The sequence below is a fragment of the Argopecten irradians genome, chromosome 4, assembly GCF_041381155.1.
Source record: "Argopecten irradians isolate NY chromosome 4, Ai_NY, whole genome shotgun sequence".
Taxonomy (NCBI): domain Eukaryota; kingdom Metazoa; phylum Mollusca; class Bivalvia; order Pectinida; family Pectinidae; genus Argopecten; species Argopecten irradians.
In genome coordinates this window covers 28,788,955-28,815,251 of record NC_091137.1, presented here as the reverse complement: position 1 = coordinate 28,815,251, position 26,297 = coordinate 28,788,955, and the positions used below count along the sequence as shown (strand labels likewise).

The 26,297-nt window shown below is 35.7% G+C and overlaps 2 protein-coding genes across 8 annotated transcripts in view; both read left to right on the top strand.

The window, feature by feature from the left end:
• Positions 1 to 26,297, top strand: part of LOC138321201 (histidine N-alpha-methyltransferase-like) — a 50,803-nt gene that overhangs the window by 16,744 nt on the left and 7,762 nt on the right. For 5 of the 7 annotated variants that reach the window (XM_069264701.1, XM_069264697.1, XM_069264700.1 and 2 more), the window contains 5 exons: positions 21,050 to 21,225; positions 23,526 to 23,664; positions 24,215 to 24,317; positions 24,733 to 24,836; positions 26,151 to 26,228. In XM_069264701.1, the coding sequence (XP_069120802.1) occupies positions 21,055 to 21,225; positions 23,526 to 23,664; positions 24,215 to 24,317; positions 24,733 to 24,836; positions 26,151 to 26,228 (595 nt within the window). In that variant the 5' untranslated portion in view covers positions 21,050 to 21,054. Of the gene's footprint in view, positions 1 to 13,370; positions 13,872 to 21,049; positions 21,226 to 23,525; positions 23,665 to 24,214; positions 24,318 to 24,732; positions 24,837 to 26,150; positions 26,229 to 26,297 lie in introns of those variants that run through there. The other 2 variants (XM_069264696.1, XM_069264702.1) reach the window with 2 other exon arrangements.
• On the top strand, positions 9,288 to 12,810 carry LOC138321199 (uncharacterized). The gene is made up of 3 exons (XM_069264694.1): positions 9,288 to 10,422; positions 10,580 to 10,815; positions 11,812 to 12,810. Exons 1-3 carry the CDS (start codon positions 10,026 to 10,028, stop codon positions 12,808 to 12,810), a joined length of 1,632 nt encoding a protein of 543 aa, XP_069120795.1. The 5' UTR covers positions 9,288 to 10,025.

Sequence of the window (26,297 nt, the reverse complement as noted above, 5' to 3'; positions counted from 1 at the left end):
TGAGTAGAGTTGGTTGCCTAGGTCTAATATTTTTTTTTCGAATTTATTATGGAGGGTATTAGAATCTTGACAGTAAATTGTCAGGGGTTGGGTGATAAACTAAAAAGGAAGGATGTTTTCTCTTGTTTAAGAGGAATATTTTTTTTTACAATATTTACTGTTTGCAAGACACACACTTCACAGAAGAAATAGAAAATTTAATACAAACAGAATGGGGCTATAACTGCTATTTTAATTCCTTTAAATCAAATGCTAGGGGTACAGCTATATTTATTAATAGTAATTTTGATGTAAAAATGGATTTAACAGGTAATTTGTTAGCTTTACAAATTGAAGGGATGAAAACCACTTTAGTTACTTTTGTTTGGTCCAAATTCAGACACACCTACATTTTATGATAAAATAGAAGAAACTGTTTCTGAATTTGATAATGAGTATTGTCTGATTTGTGGTGATTTTAACCTGCTGCTTGACCCTGGCATAGATTATGACAAAAACTATGAACAAGTGAATAATCCAAGGGCTCATGATAAGATTTTAGATATTATAGACAATTTTGATTTAGTTGATGTCTTTGAGATCAACATCCAGATACTGTAAGATATACATGGCGGAAATATTGACCCATAAAACAAGCCAGATTAGACTTTTTTTAGTTTCAACAAATTTACTTCCAAGTGTTTGTAATTCTGGCATAGTCGGGTTATAGGTCTGATCATTCCTTCCCAACTATTACATTGAAATTTAATTAATTTAAAAAAGGTACAGGTCTGTGGAAATTTAATAACTCATTGTTATGCGACCAAAATTTTCTTGATACCATAAATAAAACTATTAAAGAAACAAGAGGCCGAAGGTCCTTAACGGTCATCTGGACTACCTTGGCAATAATCATATAGGAAATTAATCAGATATTGTGCCATGGTAGTCATCTTTGATTTGGAATAAACCAGAGTTGTAACAACACTTTGTCAGGACCATGTCAGCATCATTTCATGCAAGTTTCAGCCAAATCGCACCGGTAGATCTTGAGAAGTCCCTCAAAATGTGTTTTCAAGATGGCGGCTGTGGAGGCCACCTTGGATTTCGGATCGACCCGAAAAATAACAACACTTTGTCAGGACCATGTCAGGATCATTTCATGCAAGTTTCAGCCAAATCGCACTGTAAGAACTTGAGAAGTTCAAAATGTGTTTTCAAGATGGCGGCAGTGGCGGCCATCTTGGATTTTGGATCGACCCGAAAAATAACAACACTTTGTCAGGACCATGTCAGCATCATTTCATGCAAGTTTCAGCCAAATCGCACCGGTAGATCTTGAGAAGTCCCTCAAAATGTGTTTTCAAGATGGCGGCTGTGGAGGCCACCTTGGATTTCGGATCGACCCGAAAAATAACAACACTTTGTCAGGATCATTTCATGCAAGTTTCAGCCAAATCGCACTGTAAGAACTTGAGAAGTTCAAAATGTGTTTTCAAGATGGCGGCAGTGGCGGCCATCTTGGATTTCGGATCGACCCGAAAAATAACAACACTTTTTCGGGATCAGGTCAGGATCATTTCATGCAAGTTTCAGCCAAATCGCACCGTGAGAACTTGAGAAGAAATTAAAAATGTGTTTTCAAGACGGCGGCTGTGGCGGCCATCTTGGAGTTCGGATTGACCCGAAAAATAACAACACTTTGTCGGGACCATGTCAGGATCATTTCATGCAGCCAAATCCCACTGGTAGAACTTGAAGAAGTTAAAAATGTGAAAAGTTAGCGCACGGCGGACGACGACGGACGAAACATGACGACTCTAGGTCATGACCTAATAAAAACTCAATATTGTCTTCCTGTATACAATCTAGATATCACCGATACTATTTCTGATTCAGAGTTTCAATTAGTAATAGATGATCAATCATTTTTGGAAACCCTATTATTGGAAATAACAGGAAAACAATATATCACACATTATTTATCAAAAAAGCAAAGTAGGTTTAGAGAAAAAGATCTCATAAGGGCAAAGTCTTTATGGATTGATGAAGGTGAAAAGCCAACACATTATTTTTGCAATTTAGAAAATAGGACCTTCACGTCAAAACAAAATTTCCAAAATTAAAACGGGATATATTCACAAAGCAAAGGGATATTTTAAACGAGGTTTAATCTTTTTTTATGAACAGCTATATGGGATAGAAAGTGATATCAGGGACACTAACTTAAACGAGTTTCTAGAAAACTGTGTACTCCCTAAATTAAACCGAGAAGAGGCAATTAGTTTAGAAGGTTAACTTTAAAAGAAGCTGCTAAATCACTTAAAAACATGAAAAATAATTAGAGCCCTAGGTCAGACGGTTTTACTTCAGATTTAAAAAAAAATGTTTTTGGAAGCAACTAGGAAATTTTATTGTACGCTCTATTAATTTTGGTTAATTATCAGTTACCCAACGTCAGGGCATAATTACTTGTATACCTAAGGCTAATAAATCAAAATATTTCATAAAAAATTGGAGACCAAACTCTCTTTTAATTTTTTTTTATAAAATTGCCTCTGGTTCAATACCTTGTAGACTTAAATGAATTTTAAATAAATCAATTAACTTGGATCAGACAAGTTTTCAATCAGGACGCTACCTAGAGAAAAATACTCGCCTTGTATACGATATTATGCATTATAATATACCAGGAATGTTGTTATTAATTGATGTTGAAAAAGCTTTTGACCCGGTTTCTTGGGAGTTTATAGATGAAGTGTTGAACTATTTTAACTTTGGTAATGATTTTAGGAAATAGTTCAAGATATTGCATGCTAACACCAATTCTGTTATAAATCAGGGGGAAATTTGTCACCATTTTTTATATAAGACTTGGTTGTCGTCAAGGTGACCCATATCCCCCAAATGTATGTATTCTTTGTGTAGAGATATTGGCTATACGTCTATACACAGAAATAATAGTAATATATATGGTATAAATGTTAATATTTACAATTGCCACTGTTTCTGTATCGATAAACTAAATTTGAGCACATATGTTTATTTCCCAATAGCTTGAGTGCAGAACGTGACCCAATTCGGTGCGTATGAATACCTGAAACATTTGAACATGAAGCTGTCAGTCAACGGCGCGCTTTTTTGAATGGCCGTCGAGCAAGATGAAACATTACTGCAGTATAATTTTTACTTTGTTTGTTTGTTTGATTAATTAACGTCCTATCAACAGCCAGGGTCATGCAATGACGGTCTCCCGTGTATGCTATGTGTTGCGTGTATGTTGTGCGAGGTGCGTGTTTTGGGAGACTGCGGTATATTCATGCAGTGTCTTCTTGTATAGTGGAACTGTTGCCCTTTTTATAGTGCTATATCACTGAAGCATGCCGCCGAAGATAATTTTAACGGCGAATAGCACACGGAAAATGATTGTATCTGATGTTCTGAGTGATTTTATTGTTAAAAGAAAATATTGTAAATATAAGGATTAACCTCTTACTTTGTTAAGTTTATGAGATGATTTAAACCAAATGGAGAAGTCGGTAAATTTTACGTAAACGTTTCGCATTTACGCAATTTACCTCGTGCTCCATTGGGTTAATCATCTCATAAACTAAACAAAGTAAGAGGTTAATTCTTTAATAACTACCCCTTTCTGAATTCACAATATGCTGATGACACTTCATTAATTTTAAATGGAACAGAGAAATCACTGAAGGGTGCGGTTGATGATCTGATATTTTTACAATTTGTTTGTTTGTTTGATTTATTAACGTCCTATTAACAGCCAGGGTCATGTAAGGACGGCCTCCTATGTATACGGTGTGTTGCGTGTATTCGTGCGAGGTGCGTGTTTTGGGAGACTGTGGTATATTCGTGTTGTGTCCTCTTATACAGTGGAACTGTTGCCCTTTTTATAGTGCTATATCACTGAAGCATGCCGCCGAAGACACCAAGCGACATACCCCACCCGGTCACATTATACTGACAACGGGCGAACCAGTCGTCCCACTCCCATTATGCTGAGCGCTAAGCAGGAGCAGAAACTACCACTTTTATAGACTTTGGTGTGTCTCGGCCAGGGGATAGAACCCATAGCCTTCCTCACAGGGGCGAACGCTCAACTCCAGGCCAAAAGTGAGGCGGTGCCAAGGGAGGCATTAGGAAACAAAGTCAGTTAGGAAGAAGAGAAAAGATAAGATCCTAAATTTAGTCGCCTTTTACGATCATGCAATAGGGGCAGCAGGTACAATTCGAACGCCCTACCTGCAGGGTTAGATATTTTTACAAAGGTTTCTGGTTAAAAAGTTAATTAGGGTAAAACTCAAGCAGTTTAGATAGGTAGCAAAATATATGGTAGTGATGTCTTTCTACCATATCTTAATTTTAAGTTGGGAGTGAAAAAGTTTACACTACTCGGAATTGATTTTATATAGATTTGCATAAAATTCCTAAAATGAATCTCGATAAAAAGTTATTAAACTTAAAGCTATGATTAAAAGTTGGAGTAAAAGAAAGCTTACTCCAATAGGGAAAGTCAGAAGAATCAAATAGTTTTTGATATCACAGTTGAATCATCTATTTCTTTACCAAATCCTGAGGAGAAATTCATTAAGAGCTAAACTCCTTTCTTTTTTCTTTCTTGTGGAATGGCAAAACTGACAAAGTGAAAATAAACATAATTATTCAGAACTATATAAATGGTGGTCTTAAAATGTTCTATTTGATAGTATTTATTGAATCTTTAAAAATCGGATGGGTAAGAAGGATTTTCAGATCAGAAGGAAAATGGCAATGCATTTTAAAAACTTTTGGCAAACTTTGGTTGTGAATACATAAAATAAATTCAAGTTCACAATAGTAATGTTTTTTGGAATGACGTTTTAAAACATGGTACAAGCTCAGGTTAAAGGGAAAAACCGTACAAGAAACACAATTGTTCTGTGCTGAAAGCTTTTTTGTTTTGTTTGTTTGTTTGATTTAATTAACGTCCTATTAACAGCTAAGCACCTTTGTGGTATAATAAGAATAAAGTTGTTGATAAAAATTTAATACTGGTATATGATAATAAATAATTTAACTAAGGATAAAACAACTTGCTCTTTTTACTCTTTCAGAGAATTTTGAGAAGTATTAAAAATTACCTTAAAAATCATCATATTCCAAACAGTGTCATACCATACCCAGTTATACCTACAGATCTTGAAATTATTTTAAAAACGAAGAAAGGTTCTCAGGACTTTTATGAAGTGCTTATCACATCTATAGAGAAACACACCAGTACATTGTATGTGGATAACTATATTTGACTTCAATAATGACACATGGAAAAAGATATATTCTCTTCCATTCAAGGTAACTCTCAATACTAAATTCCAATGATTACAATTTCGAATAAACCATCATATTTTATCAACTAACTCTTATATTTACAAGATTGGTCTAAAAAATAACCCACATTGTACTTTTTTATTATAGAAAGGAAGACAATTATCCATATCAATGGGAATGCAATGAGGTTCAAAATTTTCTGACAAGCTTTGACGCATTATTTGAAGTTCTTATTATTCCCTTTGCCGTAAATAAACAAGCAATGATATTTGGGCTATTTGAACATATAGGTCTATATAATATAACAGAATTGACAATGAAATTATTCTTCTTACTAAACACTACATATATATGGTATTGGTTAATTTGATTCAAGATTACTTGAGTCCTCGAGAAAAATACTTTTTTCAGTGAGACAATTCTAGATGTATCCCTACACAGAGGGCCATAATGGTATAATGAAGGTTATAGTTATAAATATGGAATTATACTGTGTGCAGGTATAGATGCTTACAAAATAATTCTAAATTTAGAACATTAACGACGACTTCCTGATACAGGATCGACTGAGGCATAGCATACTATCAAAGATTCGTTAACATACTATTTACTTATATTTCATGTAATTAAATGGTAAACTGGTAGGGCTAGCTGCCCCTATTTGATGGTCGTAAAAGAGGAGTAAATTTAGAATGTATATTATCTCTTTTATCTAAACGACTGTCTTCTTATATATGCACATTTTATCGATTTTTAGCCCCCTACCATCATTAGATGGTGGGCTTTTCAAATCGCGCAACATTGTGGTACCGAAGAATAAAATGTCTTCGTTACAAACAAATGATGTAGCCGAAGCGATGAAATAAAATACTTTATAACAGTCAATGAATGTTGATTTACCTTAAATAAGAAGTTTAATTTGTATCAAGGCTAAAACTATCAAAGCAACGCCGCTCATATAATGTTACGATTTCGATGACTCTCCACACTTTGAGACAAATAAGTTATAGTTATCATAAGTGAATGTATGATAAATTGTAATATTTACGCTATTAAGTTGTATTATAATGATGGACTATTTTCTTACGTCTCTCCTTGTACATTTGCACAAACCCAGACCTAGAGAGACTCGCAAAACTTTTCAATAACATAAAGTGCTTGAATTGTTATATATAAGGATTGAATCTTGCTTTGGTCGATTAAATGGAGCTCATCTTGAAACAAATTCAACATGTACTGCGAAGTACATGTCTATATGCCAATCTAACAACATACGCATGCGCGGTGTGCTATGCTATACGCATATTTCCATAAAGTTAAGATTTTAAACATTAAATGAATAATTAAATTCCATATATAATTAGGGAAAAGTGATCTATGTGAATAATAAGTAACGCACAGATTATCCGATTCCAACGCCATATGCGTCTGGGTATGTGAAGGTATAAGAAGTATACGAAATCAAAACTGACGGGAACTCTACACTGTAACAATCAACCGTGAGTAAACAAAAATCACGTATTTGTCGATTATGCTTTATGTCAGATATTCATGATTATTAAGTTTCGCTGATTAAATGATTGCAGTTTTTTTTAATATATAGAAAATTATTTATTTGTTTGTTTGATTAATTAACGTCCTATTAACAGCTATGGTCATGGAAGGACGGTCTCCCATGTATGCGGTGTGGTGCGTGTATGTTGTGCGGGATGTTTTTTTTGGAGGCTGCAGTATATTCATGTTGTGTATTCTTGTATAGTGGAACTGTTGCCCTTTGTATAGTGCTATATCACTGAAGCATACCGACGAAGACATCAAGAAACACACCCCACCCGCTCACAATATACTCACAACGGGCGAACCAGTCTAGGCCTTGAATGGACACAGAGAAATCCAAATCTTTGAGTTCATATCTTTGAGTTTATGCTAGATAATTATTACATCACATACTTCTATAGTTTAAAGTGAATAGTCGGGCAAAAGAAACCAGTCTAAATACGTTCTTTGCCCTTCCAAAAGTCATTGTATACCATAATGATGGTCAAGTTCTGCTTATGGTGTCCAGTTTTGACCATTGGAATTTTGGGGAAGCCCCGTGTAAATTTAGCACAGTTCTAAATATAAATTCGCCAAACTCTTTGAAAACGAGGCTGCGTGGAAATGTCAACATGGACATGTGTTTCTCAGTCGTGTCGGTGTCGTTTCGTGTGATAAACCACTAATGCTAAAATAAATAAATAATCGTAACATAATTTCCCATTTAAAACCACACGAAAACGTTCCATAGAACGTCCATGCATGTAGCTGTCAAAGATGTGAAAATAAATTAGCTCATACATAGATATTTTACAAGTACAATATATGTGTTCAATTATTCGTGTAGTTTTTTGCAGAGATTTAATTAAATTATCTATGTCTCTGGTTGTTTTTCTTTGTAAACAATATTTGAGTTCTGGAGAGAGATGACATGAATGTCAAGCTGGAAGGAAAGAAACTTTTATGATGTATATGTATCGTACAATGTATATATGTAAACGTACATTCCATGTAGCTACTATAGAATTACAACTAGGAAATTCTCTCAAACATTGAAAATATTTAATTCTTCACATTCATGTAGGCCTATGCTGTGATAATTAACACATCATATATATTTCCAGAAAACATATAGGCCTACATGTATGTTACTTTCCTTTTCTGTTGTTTCCTGTTCTTTTTTGTGCTCTGGAGAAAAAGATGATTGAGTTGAAGAAAAGTAATTAATTAAGAGAAATGTGTACCACAGTACTTTGCTGTAGCCGAGGGGTTCTATACTGTTTTAATAGTCCAGTAATTAATAATTAAATTGAAAATTTCAAAATTAAGATGAAATTGTAAATTCCATTTTTGAATGAAGTGGTTCCCCTCCTTTGAGAGTACACAGTGTGTATACCCTTTTTGGTTTTTAGGAATAATACCTGAATAGGAACCTGAAATAACATGACAATCAATCAGGTATGTGTGTGTTGGGGGGTGGGGGTGGGGGGGCTAAAAGAGAGAAGAATCATGAGGTTGGGAAGTTGTAACTTGAGTGGGGGGTTGAAATATAGAAGAAATAGCTACACATAAGTGGAAGTGGAAGGGTGCTTTATCATTGATCTGGTCATTGCATATTTGGGGTTTACATGGCTTTTTTTTTGGTTATTTAGTCTCATTGATTTTGGAGCAACTTTGAATCCATATGGTACTGTATATCTTTCTTTTTTCCATGTGTAGCTATTTCTTCTGTATTTCACCCTCCGCCCAAGTCACAACTTCCCAATAGGTACCACTTTTTTGTTTAGAACTCAAATCAAAGACAGATGTACATAGTACTACATACTACATTTTAGTCTATGTGTTTGTAATCACTGTTACTACAGTATTAATACATAAATGGTCTATGTACAAGTTACACATAGACAATAAATGTGAAATTTGGTTCAGACAAAAATTTTTTTTAACATTTCAGATAACTTGCTAGTTTTATGGTTTTATTTATATGTTGAGTCTACTCTCTTGTAAAGTAGAATTTAGAAATCCTAAGACAATGGTATCTATATTGCTATATGTAAAAAAAATCCTTATATTTTAAAAGTAATTGAAAAGCTATCTCACAAGCCCTGACAAACAAATGGGCCAACATATGGATGCAAGAATTATAATCACTGGATCTAGAGGACTAATATAAACAAATATTTCTACAAAGTTAAACAATGAAAAAGTATTGCATCATAATTTTATTTAATGATTACAGTTGAAAGGAACATTTAATAAATTAGTACTGTTTAAATGTTCTGTTCATGATCTTCTAGGTCCATATTGGAAAAGTTTACTTTCAAGAGCACTCATATCAACATTCTTCAGTCTTCATATGATGCTAATTGTATGTATATGTATACATACACTTGTATACAGGTCCAAGGGATGAACTTTCTGTATTCATGTCACTATGCATGCATGGTGCCTGAAAAAAAGAACCAACAATTTTTTATATCTGTTGAATATGACAAAAATTGAAATGATCAATTTCAAATATATATAAATGAATAAATGTAGGTTCATTCTACAGGGGTTTTTTTATTTTAGAGAAAACATTTTATAAGTTGTGAATGTGTCACTGATGCATTTGATAGAATCAAATATTGTTTCAAAAAAGATACAAAATTCATTATCTATAGTTCCAACAAAAATTCAGAATAATTATAAATGATACATGGCTGCAGTACATTTCAACTCTGTAAAGTTTGTCATATACACATGAACCAGGTACAGTTGTAATAAATATACAAACACTATTTATTATTATGACCAGAAATAATACTGTATGTGTCCTCCAAATATATATATTTACACTTGCTCGGCTTGGTCACTATACGCAAGTACTAGCCGATTTTGTTTACCATAACTGCATGGTAACATTGACCTTCTGAACTTTGCGTATGAAAATGTTAACATGAACTACTTTTCTCAAACACATGGGTTTGTTTACATGAAGACATACAACATGTTGTTATTGTTATTTCACGTGGATTTGTTATATGTTTTAAAAGAAAATTTTACAAGATTATTGTAACGAATGTTTGTAATAAAGAAACAGAAAAATAAATATCCCGACGTGCAATGCGTTTTTTTTTGTCGTCTGCTAACGTCAACGTCATCTGAACGACGTTAGATTTTTCACGTCAAGATACGTCAAGATGTACGGGGACTTCAACATTAACAATGATGTCGTTAATGGTACAGAAACTTTCATGGACAGTTCTGATGACGATATATTGTCAGAGTTGGACTTAGAAATGCATGCAATGGTTGAAATTGTTGCCTCCGACAACGATGCAGAAGGTATAAAAAAAATGTTTGCAGAATTAACTCAACCGGAATTTGAAGAACAAACGCCGACAAGTGATCTGTGTCCTATGCCTATAGCTACTCGTTCCGAGAGTTTGTCTACTATTACAACAACAACGGATGAGATAAATGACAACAACAAAAGATTCAAAACCACAACAGAGAAAGAGAGAAACGACATATCAGAAAGCGCCCAGTCTAACCGAACAAAACAGAACACTATTTGGGGAATGCGAATCTTTCAAGGTACGTAGGTGTTCAATTTATAAATCCTCATGTTGTGACATGCCATTCGTATAAGCTGCTCAATAAATGTTGAACATCGGTAAAACAACAGTAATCACACTATTATTCAGCGATTATCTGCCGATTTATCCGTTACACAAATGACTTTTTATTTCAGCATGGAGCATGGAATCCAACGGTATGGAAACTGATATGAATAATGTAACATCTGAACAACTGAATGACCTCCTGTCACGATTCTACTGTGAGGCCAGACCCAAAAATGTTGACAAACGCACAGGAACCCTCCCTCCGCAACAGGCCGAAGTTTACCACAAAAACACGTTAATTAACATCCGAGGAGCGATTAATCGTAGACTAACAGATTTGGGGAGAGATATAGACTTGGTTAAGGTTCATGTAATGGCTTTAACCAGTGATATTTTGCAAGCCTAAAACGCATTACTGTGCTGCAATTGAACAGAACTAATTTCATTAATTGTTGGTATATACCCTGGCTAACTGTCAGTCTTACTGTTGATAAGTAATTTGTGAAACTGCTTGTAAATTTCAGTAAAATAAGAGAAAAATGTATATTTCTGGAGAAGACATAGAACTCGTGTGAATTGCATGGATGGCACCAAATAAACATGCTATCGTGTTCAGTAGTGACTATGCCAGGTACTCCAACAGTTTGTTTGGCAAAATCGGACCAGCGAATAGCGCAGGAGCCTATTGTTGTAAATGCAAATGGCTGCTTTAAATGGCGGATCACAAATATAGCATATAAAAAGACATTTTAATTGATACAAGTGCTCTTATATACACTATAAGGTACTCTGAACATGACAAGAAGAATATTTACGAAAAAAATAGTTAAAATGTGGACTTTGAGGCTCTTTCCGGAAATTTGCATTTTTCGCCCCAAACAGATTGTTTGAACTATTTTTTTCGTGAAGAGTCTTCTTGTTATGTTCAGAGTACCTTTTGGTGTCTATAAAAACATTTGTATCAATTGAGATGGCTTCTTATATGCGATATTTTCGATCCGCCATTTATAGCAGCCATTTGCATTTACTACACTAGGCTCCTGCGCTATTTGCTGGTCCGATTTTGCCAAACAAACTGTTGGAGTACCTGGCATATTCACAACTGAACACGATGGCATGATTATTTGGTTCCATCAATGCAATTCACACGAGTTCTATGTCTTCTCCAGAACTATACATTTTTCTCATATTTTACTGTATTTTACACGCAGCTCCACAAATTACATATCAACAGTAAGACTGACAGTTAGCCAGGGTATATACCAACAATTAATGAAATTAGTTCTGTTCAATTGCAGCACAGTAATGCGTTTTAGGCTTGCAAAATATCACTGTTTTAAGCCATTACATGAACCTTAAGGATAAGGAATTTAAACCGAGCAACAAAATTTTGACCGGACTTCTTAAACAGAGAATGCGTGACGGTTCGTCAAGGGCAACAAAACACAAACCCATCATAAATGAAAGCGATCTAGAGAAAATATCTACTTACATGTCAACAGCCCACACCTCGCCTGTTGCACTCCGTCAGTGTGTCTGGTATTACATTGCTATCCATTTCGTGACGCGTGGTTTAGAATTCCACAAACAGCTTCGAGTAAATTCCTTCAATTTTTTATCCGACGAACACGGTACATATGCTCTTCTAAATCACGAGACCCAACAGAAGAACTACCAGGGTGGTATATCCAATTCTGATGCCCCTGAGAAACGCATGTACTCAACAGGGGGTCCGAACTGTCCGGTTGAAATGCTCCAACTTTTAATCAGGAAAACGGATCCAAACGCCACCATGTTGTTTAATCAATTCATGAAAACTGCTAAGTCAGGTGACGACATATGGTTCACAAATAAACCTCTCGCCGCTCGCACATACAGCAACTTTATGTCCGATATATGTGCTGCTGCACAGCTGTCAACTAAATACACAGCCCACTGCTTGCGGGCTACAGCTATCGATGCACTGAACAATCATGGCTTTGAAGCTAGACACATCATGTACATGAGTGGTCACAAAACTGAATCCGCCATCAGATCTTACAACAGATCATGTACGTCCGAACAGAGGCAGGCATTGTCCAAAACATTATCTTCTGTTGCATGTACAGCTAGTAGGCCGAGTAACACACGTGTGGACAGTTCCGCGCCAGCAAACACGCCATCGATCAGCAGTGAAGATATCCCATCCAACACTGAACCAAACACTGTCGCTAGGCCTATCTCCGATAGTCACGCAGCTTCCAGTGATGTTATCGCACAAAGTCAGATGTCAATTTCTAATTCTGCTAGTTATTTGAACTCCGGCCTGTTAACCAACGGCGTGTTTCACGGGTGTACGTTCAATTTCGGCAAACAGTGACTGAATGACATGTTCTGATTGAGCGTGGGTGTCAGCCTCGCCTCGATGCACATCGCGCGCAGCACACGTTTCTTGTTTTCATATTAGATGTCTAATAAGGACAATTCTTGTTAAAATGAATACTGCTTTGATGTTCAACTACATTAAACTTCATTATCATTGAAAAAAAAATGCATTTTGTGTTATTTTTACTCAATCAAATTGAACTTTTTCGCTGGCGCGGAAGAATAAATCAATCTAATGTGAAGTGGCAGCTCGGGCTGTTCCATTGAGCAAGCCCCTCCCACATATGACCGACTTTCTATCGACTGGTTTCGTCGCTTCAAGAGTCGGGTATTTTTTATTTTTTTTTAATGTTAAAAACTTGGTTACGTGTAAATATAGGGATTGGATTTCACTTTTATGTTAACCATGTTTGTATGGAGCAATTCCTCTAAGAATATATTCGATATGGGGCGCTAACGCGCCCCATAGAATATATTCTTAGAGGAATTGCTCCATACAAGCATGGTTAACATAAAAGTGAAATCCAATCCCTATCTAAAGAACAAGCTAAAACCTACATGTACATATGTATATGTGTATATCAGAACATATACAATACAATTTTACCAATTAACCTACAATGTAAATCCCATATACAATGTATGTGTATAACACTACCAGAACATTTACAGAACAAAAATTTACAAATTAAAAATCTATAAATATATACATCAGAACTGTATGAATTGACCGGTAGCATAATATTATAGATTAATTGAAACAAATCTTAGCTTGATAATGCACTAGCGGTTACATTCTAACTGTACATGCATTACAACGGTACATTTTATAAATATACAGGGCATTCATTACCCCTAAAGAGGCCCCACGAAAGAACCGCTATTTACCCCAGGGTTACGTTTTACGCGATTGGGGAACAGGTATGAAACATGTGACCATATGTGACCACTCATTTATGAAAAAAATACTGCTAGGGACTATTTACATAATGATCAAAATACGAAGACTCACTCACTATCAGCTGATCAGCAGGGAGTACCGGGTAGTAGGCCTAGGTACGTACAGTAGCGGTCCGGAGCCGCGTGCTCGTTTTCAACTGTTCTCTTCACTATAACAAGTTGTATTAACACTCTCCATGCGTCGTAATGTTTACCGAGTCAGTTGTTGGGATTGTCGCTGCTCCATTGCCTTTCCTTTCGCATTTTAGGTGAGTCAGTTGGTTGTTTTGGCGGAAACCTTTTGGTTCAAAACTACGGTAGCCATGTTTTGTTTACTACGGAGAGTGGTGGATGTTGCGCATGCGTTAAGATTGAACTGCACTCATAGCCGGTCGGGAGGACTTTTAGGATTCCCATAGATATTATTATTTTCTTCGCATGTACAGCGATTTTGACGGAAAGTTTTATTTTTCTAATTCATAAGAAATTATACCGGATATATTAATACCATTTTTACCGATTTTACAGTCACTTGCCCGACTATTCGCTTTAAAGTGCGCCCTTTTATTTCTAAAATATGTCTTCTACATGAAAAAGAAAATAAAATAAACAAGTAGAGCTTCGCTCTTCCTATGCCGTGCATGATTCATATTAAAATATCTGGCTGCGCCCTTTAAGGCCTTGCCTTCAGTCATATTATAAATACAATTATAAAGTCATTTGAACAATGATTGATGTTAAATCGTGTTACACTGTATGTAGAGCACAGGTGCTCGTTTCTAATATAAGTATAAGTATAATACTGGGTCAAGGTCTATAACTCGGCCGGCCATATAACAGTACCCAATTTCAGAAAAAGTATGATTATTATCCAACCGTATAGAATATGATAATAGGATTACTCTCAATCGACAGCCAGATAATTTATCTTTAATTTGGTATATGATACAATATAAATCACGCCGTATAAATGTCACTAGGTATCCAGAAACATCGGAAAACAGCCAGATTTCAACTGGTCGGACACTGTGGTGTCCTCCGATAAACACGCCAGGGCTCTAATGGGTAGCTCAAAAACCACTGCATGTCAACATTTCAGCTTCATAGGAATTAAAGTTTGGTAAAAAACAAACTTACCGGTATGTTAGTGTTTATCTATATACCATCCATTTGCTCAATACAGCCTTTTGAAATTTCCGATTGAAAAAATGTGTGTCTCTAGCCGTCATGTTGATATGTGTGTAGTACATTTGTTTTCTCGGCGTTGATTGGTCAATTAATTTTCGAGAGCCAATCAACGCCGACAAAACAAATCTACTGCACACATACTTACATGGCGGCTAGAGACATAAATTTTTCAATCGGAAATTTCAAAGGGCTACGTTAGGCAAATGGATGGTATTTATCCATGGATTTACTAACCGGTAAGTTTGTTTTCTACCAAACTTTCATTCTTATGACGCTGAAGTGTTGACATGCAGTGGTTTTTGAGCTACGCATTAGAGTCCTGGCGTGTTTATCGGAGGACACCACAGTGTCCGACCAGTTGAAATCTGGCTGTTTTCCGATGTTTCTGGATACCTAGTGACATTTATACGGCATGATATATATTGTATCATATACCAAATTAAAGATAAATTATCTGGCTGTCGATTGAGAGTATTCCTATTATCATATCCTATACGGTTGGTTAATAATCATACTTTTTCTGAAATTGGGTACTGTTATATGGCCGGCCGAGTTATAGACCTTGACCCAGTATTATACTTATGTTTATATTAGAAATGAACACCTGTGATGTAGAGTACATTTCTAATTAACATAAAAACCCATCTAAAATGACATATTTTGACTTTGTTTTCTGTACAATCGGAACCTCATTCCTTATAGGGTACAGAGACATGCATTCGTTTTCGGAATGCAATTTATTATTTTCAATGCTTTTATATCTAATAAGGAGCCTAAATATTTCAATACTGGATATACAAGTGTAGAGTAAGTAACTTTTGTTACGGGAAAAATACTAATTCTTATTCATCTGCTTCTGTTTTTAATAGATAGAAATTACTATTCGTCAGTTTGTTGATAATCGTCTCCGTTTGCATGATTCAGTGATATAGCACTATAAAAAGGACGAGTTCCACACGAATATACCGCAGTCTCCCATAACACACACCACGCACTTCATACATTTAACACACAACATACAGGTACATGTGTAGTGTGTTTCGTGTAAGTGCAAAGTACGTGTTTTGGAGACTGCGGTATATTAGTATTGCGTTTTATAACCTATTGGCAGGTTATATTCAACGTTGTCACTATTTTAAACGAGCCTCGTGGTTTATGGCATGATAAACCGGATTATTTCGAAGATTTCGGTTTGTTTTCCTTTTGTACGTACAGCTTAATTACAACTGTCAACGATTGCTTAAGCGATTAATACTCGTAAATTATAATGCTGGTTACTACAACAATGTTATGGTTATGTTTGGGCTATTTTTTGCTCGTTTTTTTTTTTTTTTTTTGCATCCGTATACTTGTACTATATGCTACCGAATTTCACTTTATAAATTCTAGGGGTGTATCATAGGGAGTTAAAATTTTCTATCTCCACTAGGTTGAGTCAACATATTGAAGTATTATGCAGTGTTAATGAACAAAAATGAGAGTTTTTCCTCTGAGACTTTGTGATGCTTATTAACCATACCACACAGGCAACACCTAGGATGGGAGGTTGGCCTTTAAGTCATATGTACCATAATATTCTTACTCACGAAGTACGAAGAGTCTTTAATATGTTCTTCACAACAAATAATTTTTGAGAGTTACAGTGCTTACAATTTACAGGTTTTAATTTTACAAGAGCAACTAAGATCAGTACTACGAAAATAATTTTTCTTATAAAAAGCAGTTAAATTAGTATTAATGATTATAAAGTGATTTATTCATGTATGTTTCTATCTAAACATTCGAAATTTGTACAAAGCACAAATTCTGTGTTGTAAGTAATGTTACAAGGCAATATTAGATGTTTGTCTGTCCTTTCCAATGATTTTCAAAGCTTAATTTTTCTTTATTGTATCAAAAGATTACAGGAGAAAAAATAGAATGTATAAAGTTTCGCCTAGTTATGACAAATTCATGTAGTTTTAAATGACCCTATCCTCGATATTCCAAGGGTTCCGATCACTTACGATCTCTACACCCCTGGACTATCTCATAGTGAAATTGAAGGCAGTTCAGCGGAAAGCATTTGACCAATCACAGGCTAGCAAAAATTTCCTTTGAAGACTACAGAGAGAGCGACGCCTAACATCAAAGCCACACTGTCAACCACAGTGTACCGTTATACGGCTCTTTTGATGTACATCGTATGACTAAATTACCTGTTCTATTCTGTTGCCTCCAGTTTTACTATGAGATACTCCAGGGGTGTAGAAATCGTAAGTGATCGGAACCCCTGGAGTATCGAGGATGAAATGACCCAGGCTATTTATAGAACTTTAATTAAATCAAATATACAAACGAACATAAACGTTACTTATGTATCACTGATAAGTATTACATTAATACAACAAAAATACATAAAATAATGTCATGTATATTACAATTGTATTAACGCGTATGAGTGTAGATAAATGCATCATAATAAGTGATCGACAGTGTATTGTTAATTAAAACCACAAGAACCGGCAGAATTTTAATTCACAGAACGACACGAACATGTACATTTAATAATCAATTTGTTTATCAGGACTGAAAAATAAAAAATATGATGATAAACCAGGGGGTACCGACGTAATACAATGGAAAACTGCTATAACTAATTTGTCGGCCATAAAACATTTTATCAATTACCAGCAACTCAGCTTTCTAGAAATGGGATGGTCCAGACTAAGGGTTATTTATTTTAGTGTCCGAATTCCAAGAGCAGACAAAACTGTCGCCTTGAAAGAATACATTTGGAACTACTGATTTTACCAATACTATTGAGCTAAGTATTACTAGTAAATGTAGAAAGAAGCCACCTCAAAAAATTGTTGTTATATTTTGGTCATTTTGTAACATGATTGTGTTATACTATTTAATAGGTTTGTTCGTTTGTTTAATTTGATTACCGTCCTATTAAAGATGCTCCACCACTGACAAATGGCATTTTTTCACTATCAAAAACAGGAGCAGACGATTTAGTATTTTTCTTAAGTTACTTACTTCTCACTATTACCACCATTGAAAAGTTTGAGCTTCCAATTTTACTTAAAGTGAACAGTCGTGCAAGGATGGCTAAAGTCGGTAAAAATGGTGTGAACGTATCCAGTATAACTTCTTATGAAATGGGAAAATGAAATATCTCGTCAAAATCTGTCTGCGTACGAAGAAATTAATTTAAAGTATGGAAATTCTAAAACGTCCTCCCGCCTCACTAGGTCCGTGGTTACATTTCCACGCAGCCTCGCTTTCAACTTTTCTTTACTGTAATGGTCAGAACTGGGAAACTAAGCAGAACTTGGCCGTCGTATTCTTATGTGAGAACTTTTGGATGACCAATGAACGCATTTAGACTGGTTTTCTTTGCCCGACTATTCACTTTAAGGTTAAAAACATAAAAAAATAATAATTGCAAACTGAAAAAAATACGTGACATTATATCCTATATGGAATGAAGTACTGATTGCGCTTGCACAAAAGGCAAAATAAATCATTTTATCTTATTTTTTGTGTTAGTTAGACATACATTAACACCAATTACTGTTCAAATGAAAAATAGCATTTATGCTATGTCGGCGGTTGAGCATCTTTAACTGCCAGGGTCATGTAAGGACGGCCTCCCATGTATGAAGTCTGTTGCGTGTAAAATGCAGGTGTGTTTTGAAAGAGTTCGGTATATTCGTCTTGGTTCCTATATTCCATATTGGCAGTATTGAGTTAAAGCTTGCTTTGATTGATACTGATATTCTTCACCAAGTGTCACCTTTCTGGCTATTCGAAAATCCAAGATATATATACAAAATTTAATTTTCAGTTTCATAATGGAGGTATATAAATTCAGCTGATCTTGCCCTGCCAGGGCGTAAGAATTGTACCTGCTGCCCCTATTGCATGATCGTAAGAGGCGACTAAATTTAGGATCTTATCTTTTCTTTCTTCCTAAATTACTATTCTTCCTAACGTCTCCTTTGACACCACCTCACTTTTGGCCTTTAATTGAGCGCTCGCCCCTGTGAGGAAGGCTCTGGGTTATGTCCCCTGGTCGAGACACACCAAAGTCTATAAAAGTGGTAGTTTCTGCTCCTGCTTAGCGCTCAGCATAACGGGAGTGGGACGTCTGGTTCGCCCGTTGTCAGTATAATTTGACCGGGAGGGATGTGTTGCTTGGTTTCTTTGGCAGCATGCTTCTGTGATATAGCACTATAAAAGGGCAACAGTTCCACTATACAAGACACAACATTAATTTACCGCAGTCTCCCAAAACACGCACCTCGCACAACATACACGCAAAACACTACATACATGGGAGGCCGTCCTTACATGTTTTTAAAACAATTACCAGACTATTCACTAAAATGTCTTCTTACTATATTTAACCAAGTTTACTCTTCTGGCAAAATTCCCGAGTCTTGGAAGGAATTTACTATTATACCCCTTCCGAAGCCCGGGAAAGATGCTACTGATGCCAATAACTATCGTCCTATTTCATTGACGAGTTGTATTTATAAAACTCTAGAACGTATGATAAATACTAGATTAGTTTGGTTCCTGGAATCAAACAATATTTTAAGTCCTTTGCAAAGTGGCTTTAGAAACCGCAGGGGAACGGTAGACCATTTAGTTATACTAGAAACATTTATACGAGAAGCCTTTGCCAAGAAAGAACATCTTGTGGCCGTATTCTTTGACCTTGCAAAGGCATAGGACACAACTTGGCAATATGGAATTATGAACGATCTCCATGATATCGGTATACGTGGTAATTTGCCAAAGTTCATTTCAAGTTTTATATCTGACAGGCATTTCAAAGTTCGAACGGGTTCAACTTATTCAGAAACACAAAAACAGGAGAATTACCCGAAGAACACAAATCCTCCTTTCGGGAATGCATCAGGGCTTTCCCTGATCATGTTGAGATCTACACTGACGGCTCAAAAAATGGTGATACAGTTGCGGCAGCATGCTGTTCATCTAATCACTGTTCCTCTATCCGACTTCCAGATGTTGCCTCCATTTTCTCTGCGGTGGCTTGTGCTATCGGTCTTGCTCTTAACCACATCGAAGAACACCGCATTGAAAAGGCAATCATCTGTTCAGACTCTCTTTCGGTTCTCCAGGCTTTGAAATCAAGATGCCCTAGAAATACTCTAATCCAAAATCTTTTACTCCGAACATTTCGATTATCTTCTAAAACTCAAATTACTTATCTCTGGATTCCCAGTCATGTGGGTATAAAGGGGAATGAGCAGGCTGATAAAGCAGCTAAGACTGCTCTTCGCCTAGCACAAACAGAATTGAAACTACCATACACCGACATCAAACCTTCAATTCAGTAAGCCATCAAACACCATTGGCAACAAAGGTGGTCTACCGAAACAAACAATAAACTGTTTAAAATTCAACCTACACTTAATCCTAAACTGTCCAGTCGGAGAGACCGCAGAGAGGAAGTTGTTCTCTCTCGGCTCCGAACTGGACACACATATCTTACACATTCCTATCTATTGAGAGGGGAGGATCCTCCTACATGCCATGCATGTGATTCTCCTCTCACAGTGGAGCATGTTTTATTGCATTGTTTTGATTTTAAACACATACGAGATAAATACTATGATGTCTCCGACATGTACACTTTGTTTCATGCCGTGAGACTTAATCGTATTTTTAATTATCTCTAAGAGATCGGTATTTTAAGCAAAATATGAACGTTTTCTCATCATACATCGTATCAACATTTCATCGTTTCACCAACTTTGTGCATGAGTTTTCTCATGTGTTTTAGCCAAAACTATTTTATCCCATGCAAACCTTTTTTTTAATCAAATAAACGTTTACAATCTGTGTTTAGTCCTTACCTGCCTTTTCTTATCCTGATATTAATGCATGACTTGTAGTTTGGCCCTAAATGACCCTAGTTGTCGATGGGCCGTAAAACTCAAACAAACAAACAAACAAACCATAGCTGTTAATAGAACGTTAATTAATCAAACAAACAAACAGATTTGATCGATATGACCTTTTCAGTAATCGGTGATAGATAAGGTCCTTTGTCCTCTTGCTCGTTTATCCTTTATTGTATCTTTCAGAAGATATGGATGTAAAGAATGAACTGCTATCTGGCCTTACCTCGACACCGAAGTATATACCTGGATGGTATCGCTACGACAAAGAAGGATCAAGACTGAATGACTTGTGTCTTCAGGAAAACGAAAACTACTACTTTCATAGATGCGAGATGAATATTTTGAAAGCCAATCTTAAGGCGAGTAGCGGCTTATCCCCTACACACACCAAAGCCGAAGATGTTTATAGCCAAATGTGATTATAATTAATGCAGAAGTCTATGACTAGTAGCGGTTTAAAGTACCTATCACTGGTTATCCTTATTGACCCTTGTTTCCCTTTCTCCAAGAAAGTCTCTGGCCAAATTTGATTTTAATCTATGCATATCTCTATTACTAGTAGCGAGTTAAAGTTATATGTGCCGTTTTTGTCATACCCGTTAATCAAGACGAGCTTTGTATATGTTACTCACCTCCAAAAGATACCAACATTTTAATAGTTACAATAAATATGATCGGTTTAATTTTTACAAAGTCAAGGCTCAAAACGGATTTTGGCAGTACTCTCTAAAATCATTATAATTTACGCATACAATGCAATAACATGAGTACCATACATATGATCAGACCAAGAAGCCGAGTTCTGGTCTACAATTCCATTTCACATGTTCACAGTGTTATTAGTACGCGTTAATTCACGGATGCTTGTTTGTTTAAGTTATTAACGTGCTATTAACAGCCAGGGTCATGTACAATCTGATTAAAAACAGATCCTTGATTATCACTTGGATAAAAGGAATTGACAACATTCCGTTACGAGTCACGTTCTGGTGACATTTGGAAATGATCAATTTAATTACTGCTGCAAAAATATTGTCTCAAAAACCAGTTAAAATTATTTTCATGTACGTAGTCATCTTGCCTTATGAGCACAACAAAGTTTACTCTAAATGTATACTGGGATGAAATGGCGTTTTCAATTGATGTACTAGTGGTACAAAATCATCTGAACATGAACCCTTATAAGATGTTGTCAGATCCTGAATTGAACAGAGTGGTTATAAGGATCTGTATTTTATTCAGATTGGGGTCATGTAAGGACGGCCTTTCAATGTAAACCAGAGTGTTGCGTGTATGACGTCCGGGTGTGAAGCATGCAGCCGAAGACACCCTAGTAACCCATCCCATCCGGTCACATTCTGACAATGGTCGAACCAGTCGTCCCACTCCCTTAATGCTGAGCGCTAAGACACTACCACTTTTATAGACTTTGGTGTGTCTCGGCCAGGGGACAGAACCAAGAGCCTTTCTCACAGGGGCGAATGCTCAACTCAAGGCCAAAAGTGAGGTGGTGCGAAGGGAGGCACTAGGAAAGATGAAGTCAGTTAGGAAGAAAAGAAAAAAATCCTAAATTTAGTCGCCTTTAACGATCATGCAATAGGGGCAGCAGGTACAATTCTAACGCCCTATCTGCAGGGCCAGACCTTGAATGAAAGTCAAGGTCATTAATTTAAACACACTTGGTAGCGCGTCATCCAAACATGTCACAGGCCCAATATCAGGTCCCTAGGCCTCTTGGTTAAGAAGTCCATTAATGATTTCAGCCTATTTGACCCCAGTGACCTTGAATGAGATCAAGGTTATTCATTTGGACAAACTTTGAAGCCCTTCATCCCAATATGTCACATTCCAAAGATCAGGTCCCTAGACCTCTTCGTTATTACGAAGAGATCGTCTTAAGATTTTGTCTATTTAACCCCTATGACCTTGAATAAAGGTAAAGGTAATTTATTTGAACAAACTTGATAGCCCTTCATCCCACCGTGTAACAGGCCTTATATCAGTTCCCTGGGCCTCTTGGTTATTAAGTAAGTCGTTTAACGATTTTAGCCTAATTGACCACGGTGATCTTGAATGAAGGTCAAAATAATTCATGTTTACAAACTTTGTTGCCCTTTATCCCAGCAAGTCACATGTCAACTGTCAGGTCTCTTAGCCTCTAGGTTATGAAGCAGAAGTTTTATCAAGATATTTCAGCCTGTTTGACCCCTGTGACCTTGAATGGAGGTAAAGTTTTTTCATTTGAACAAACTTGATAGCCCTTCATCCCAGCATGAAACAAGCCTAATATCAGGTCCCTAGGCCTCTTGGTTATTTAGAAGACGTTGTTTATATGTTTTAGCCTATTTGACCCCTGTGAATGAAGGTCAAGGTCATTCATTTGACCAAACTCCCTTTATCCCAGCATACTACAGTCCAAATATCAGTGCCCTGAGGCTTTCAGTTATTGAGAAGAAGTCGTTTGAATGAAAAGTTTACGCACGGTGCACAACTACAGATAATGCATGATCCTTGGGGTCAGTTGACCTTAAAATGGGTAAGCGTTCCTCTATTGAAAAAAACAAAACTAAAACAAACAAACAGAACCAACAACTGTTTATTATGGTCAGTTGTACGTCATATACAGTAGCAGTAATCTATTTTCGTTTTTGTTTTGTAGTCTATGTGCTCGTCGGATGTGAAGAATTCTATTCTTGTTGACATGGGAAGCGGGAACTGCGAGAAAACACGTTTATTCATTGACCATCTTTTGCTTAATCAGGAGAAATTGGATTTCTATCCCATTGATATATCACAAGGCATGTATTACTCACTGCGTATGATATTGTTAATTAAGAAAATACTTGTACTTGAATTCATGCTTCCTATGCAGGAACTCAGGAAAGTTATTTTTAGGAATCTTTATTTGGACAAATAATTTACAGTTAAACTTGTATAGAAATATAACTGTTTAAAGAAACATTTCCTACGTATACAGATATTAACAAAGCTGCTCTACCGACTGCGCTAAAGGGAAATTCACTCTATCACGAAGCTAGAAGCTGACTGTATCACTATGGAAATTAAAACCTGATACATTACGATAATACATTGTACAATAGTATCACTCTGCATGTACCAATCAGAGGCTAATCCCTAACGTCAACACACTGAATTTAGTTGGTAAAACAAATTCTAATAATAGATAGTTGATAAATCAGTCCCACTCACCTGATTATTTGAATTTAAGTCTTAAACGTTTTGATATACCGTTTTCTTTCAAGTGTAAACATCGAATTTTATTGTATCTCATTTTGCTCTAAAAGAATGTTCGCAATGATCTTCATTCAAAGATTTCATTTATTATAGAGTTTTTATTGGACACCTGTAGAAAGCTTTCTGCAGAATATGCTGGTAGGCTCGACATCTTTCCAATTGCAGCTGATTATGAAACCGGTATTAATAAACTCAGGTAAACATACATTCATGATAATTTTGGTTAAGGTTTCTGGTTTTTTAAACATTTAACACCAATGTGTTCGGGTAAATAATAAAATTATCTTGACAGCATTGTTTTTGTCATGTGTATTTGTTTGATTATTTTAAAGTCCTATTAACAGTAAGGGTCATGTAAGGACGGCCTCCCATGTATACAGTGTGTAGCGTGTTTGAAGTGCGAGGTGCGTGTTTTGGGAGACTGCGGTATGTCCGTGTTGTGTCTTCTTGTATTGTGAAACTGTTGTCCTTTTTATAGTGCTATATCACTGAAGCATATCCTATCCGGTCACATTATACTGGGCGAACCAGTCGTCTCACTCTGTTTTTTATCTGTATCAATGATATCATCAACAATCTTTCGTTCTCCCATTTATCTCTTGTTTTTTTAGCACTTGTAGCCAAACAAAGGTAATTCTTTGGTTTGGTAGTATCCAGAGTCTAGAAGCAGCGGATCAAATACGAAAGTTACAGATGCTGAAAAAAACAATGACAAGTTTGTATCTTATTTAAAGATGCTCCATCGCTGACAAATGATATTTTTTCACTATTAAAAATAGAAGTAGACGATTTAGTATTTTCTTCAGTTACAAAAGTTACTTACTTTACACCATTAACACCATTGAAAACTTAAAAAAATTAATTGCATCTCGAAAAAAATCCGTGACACTTTATCCTATATGGTATGGAGTACTGATTGCGCATGCACCAAAGGCAAATTAAATTATTTCATATTGTTTTTTTGTGTTAATTACACATATATATACACGATTAAACATCAATTATTGTTCAAATGATGAATATCATTTATGCTCTGTCGGCGATGGAGCATCTTTAATATGTGGATTGCAATAAACTTAATATCTCCATAACTCACATCTCCCCTTAAAAATATGTATATATTTAACTGTTTTTCACACTTCTTAAAGATGCTCACCGCTGACAAATGGTATTTTTTCACTATCAAAAACAGGTGCAGACGATTTAGTATTTTTTATCAGTTGGCAATAGTTCCACTATACAAGAAGACATAACATGAATTTACCGCAGTCTCCCAAAACACGCACCTCGCACAACATACACGCAACGCACCGCATACATGGGAGGCCGTCCTTACATGACCAAAGCTGTTAATAGGACGTTAATTAATCAAACAAACAAACAAAAAATCCCAAAGTTACTAACTTTACACCATTACCACCATTAAAAAGTTTGAGCTTCTAATTTTACTTCAAGTTAAAAATGTAAAAAATAATTAATTGCATCCCGAAAAAATTCCGTGCTGATTTCACATGCCGCCCTAAAGGGAAAATAAATTATTTTTTATCATTTTTTGGGTTAATTAGACTTATATATACACAATTAAACACCAATTATTGTTCAAATAATGAATATCATTTATGCTCTGTCGGCGATGGAGCATCTTTAATATGTGGATTGCAATAAACTTAATATCTCCATAACTGACAACTCCCCCTTAAAAAATAGATATATATATTTAACTGTTTTTCAAACTTCTTAATGTTATTACCTTATTCACAAACGTATTGTGTAAATGGTTAACATTATGTGTTTTCTAAGTCAATCAGAAATATTGAAATTGATGAAGTATTCTATGATATATCAAATTCAAATTAGATTTTGGTTTAAGCCTTGGTCTTTGCTACATTTTAGACATAACGGTATGCGCTTATCAATAATTCTTTTAGCGGATCTTTATATTACTTCAGAAGGCCATACATAAACAAAAATATTGATAATCCAGTAAAAACTGCATCAGGAAATAAATTGACCTTATGTTTTTATACAGGAGACTGTCAGTTGATCTTCAGTGTTGACATCACACAGAACAGAGAAAGCGTAATGAAGGCATACAGTGACTTCCACGGTGAGAATAGTTACCTTATTATTCTGACAAAATAAATTAATACTAGTGAACAAACCAGATTCCATTAAT

Bases quoted from the DNA above. Each gene is read 5' to 3' on its own strand.
- LOC138321199 (XM_069264694.1), top strand. From the start codon at position 10,026: ATGTACGGGGACTTCAACATTAACAATGATGTCGTTAATGGTACAGAA. The intron at 10,423-10,579 runs GTACGTAGGTGT...TTTTTATTTCAG, and splicing joins GGGAATGCGAATCTTTCAAG to CATGGAGCATGGAATCCAAC. The intron at 10,816-11,811 runs GTTCATGTAATG...ATGAACCTTAAG, and splicing joins GAGATATAGACTTGGTTAAG to GATAAGGAATTTAAACCGAG.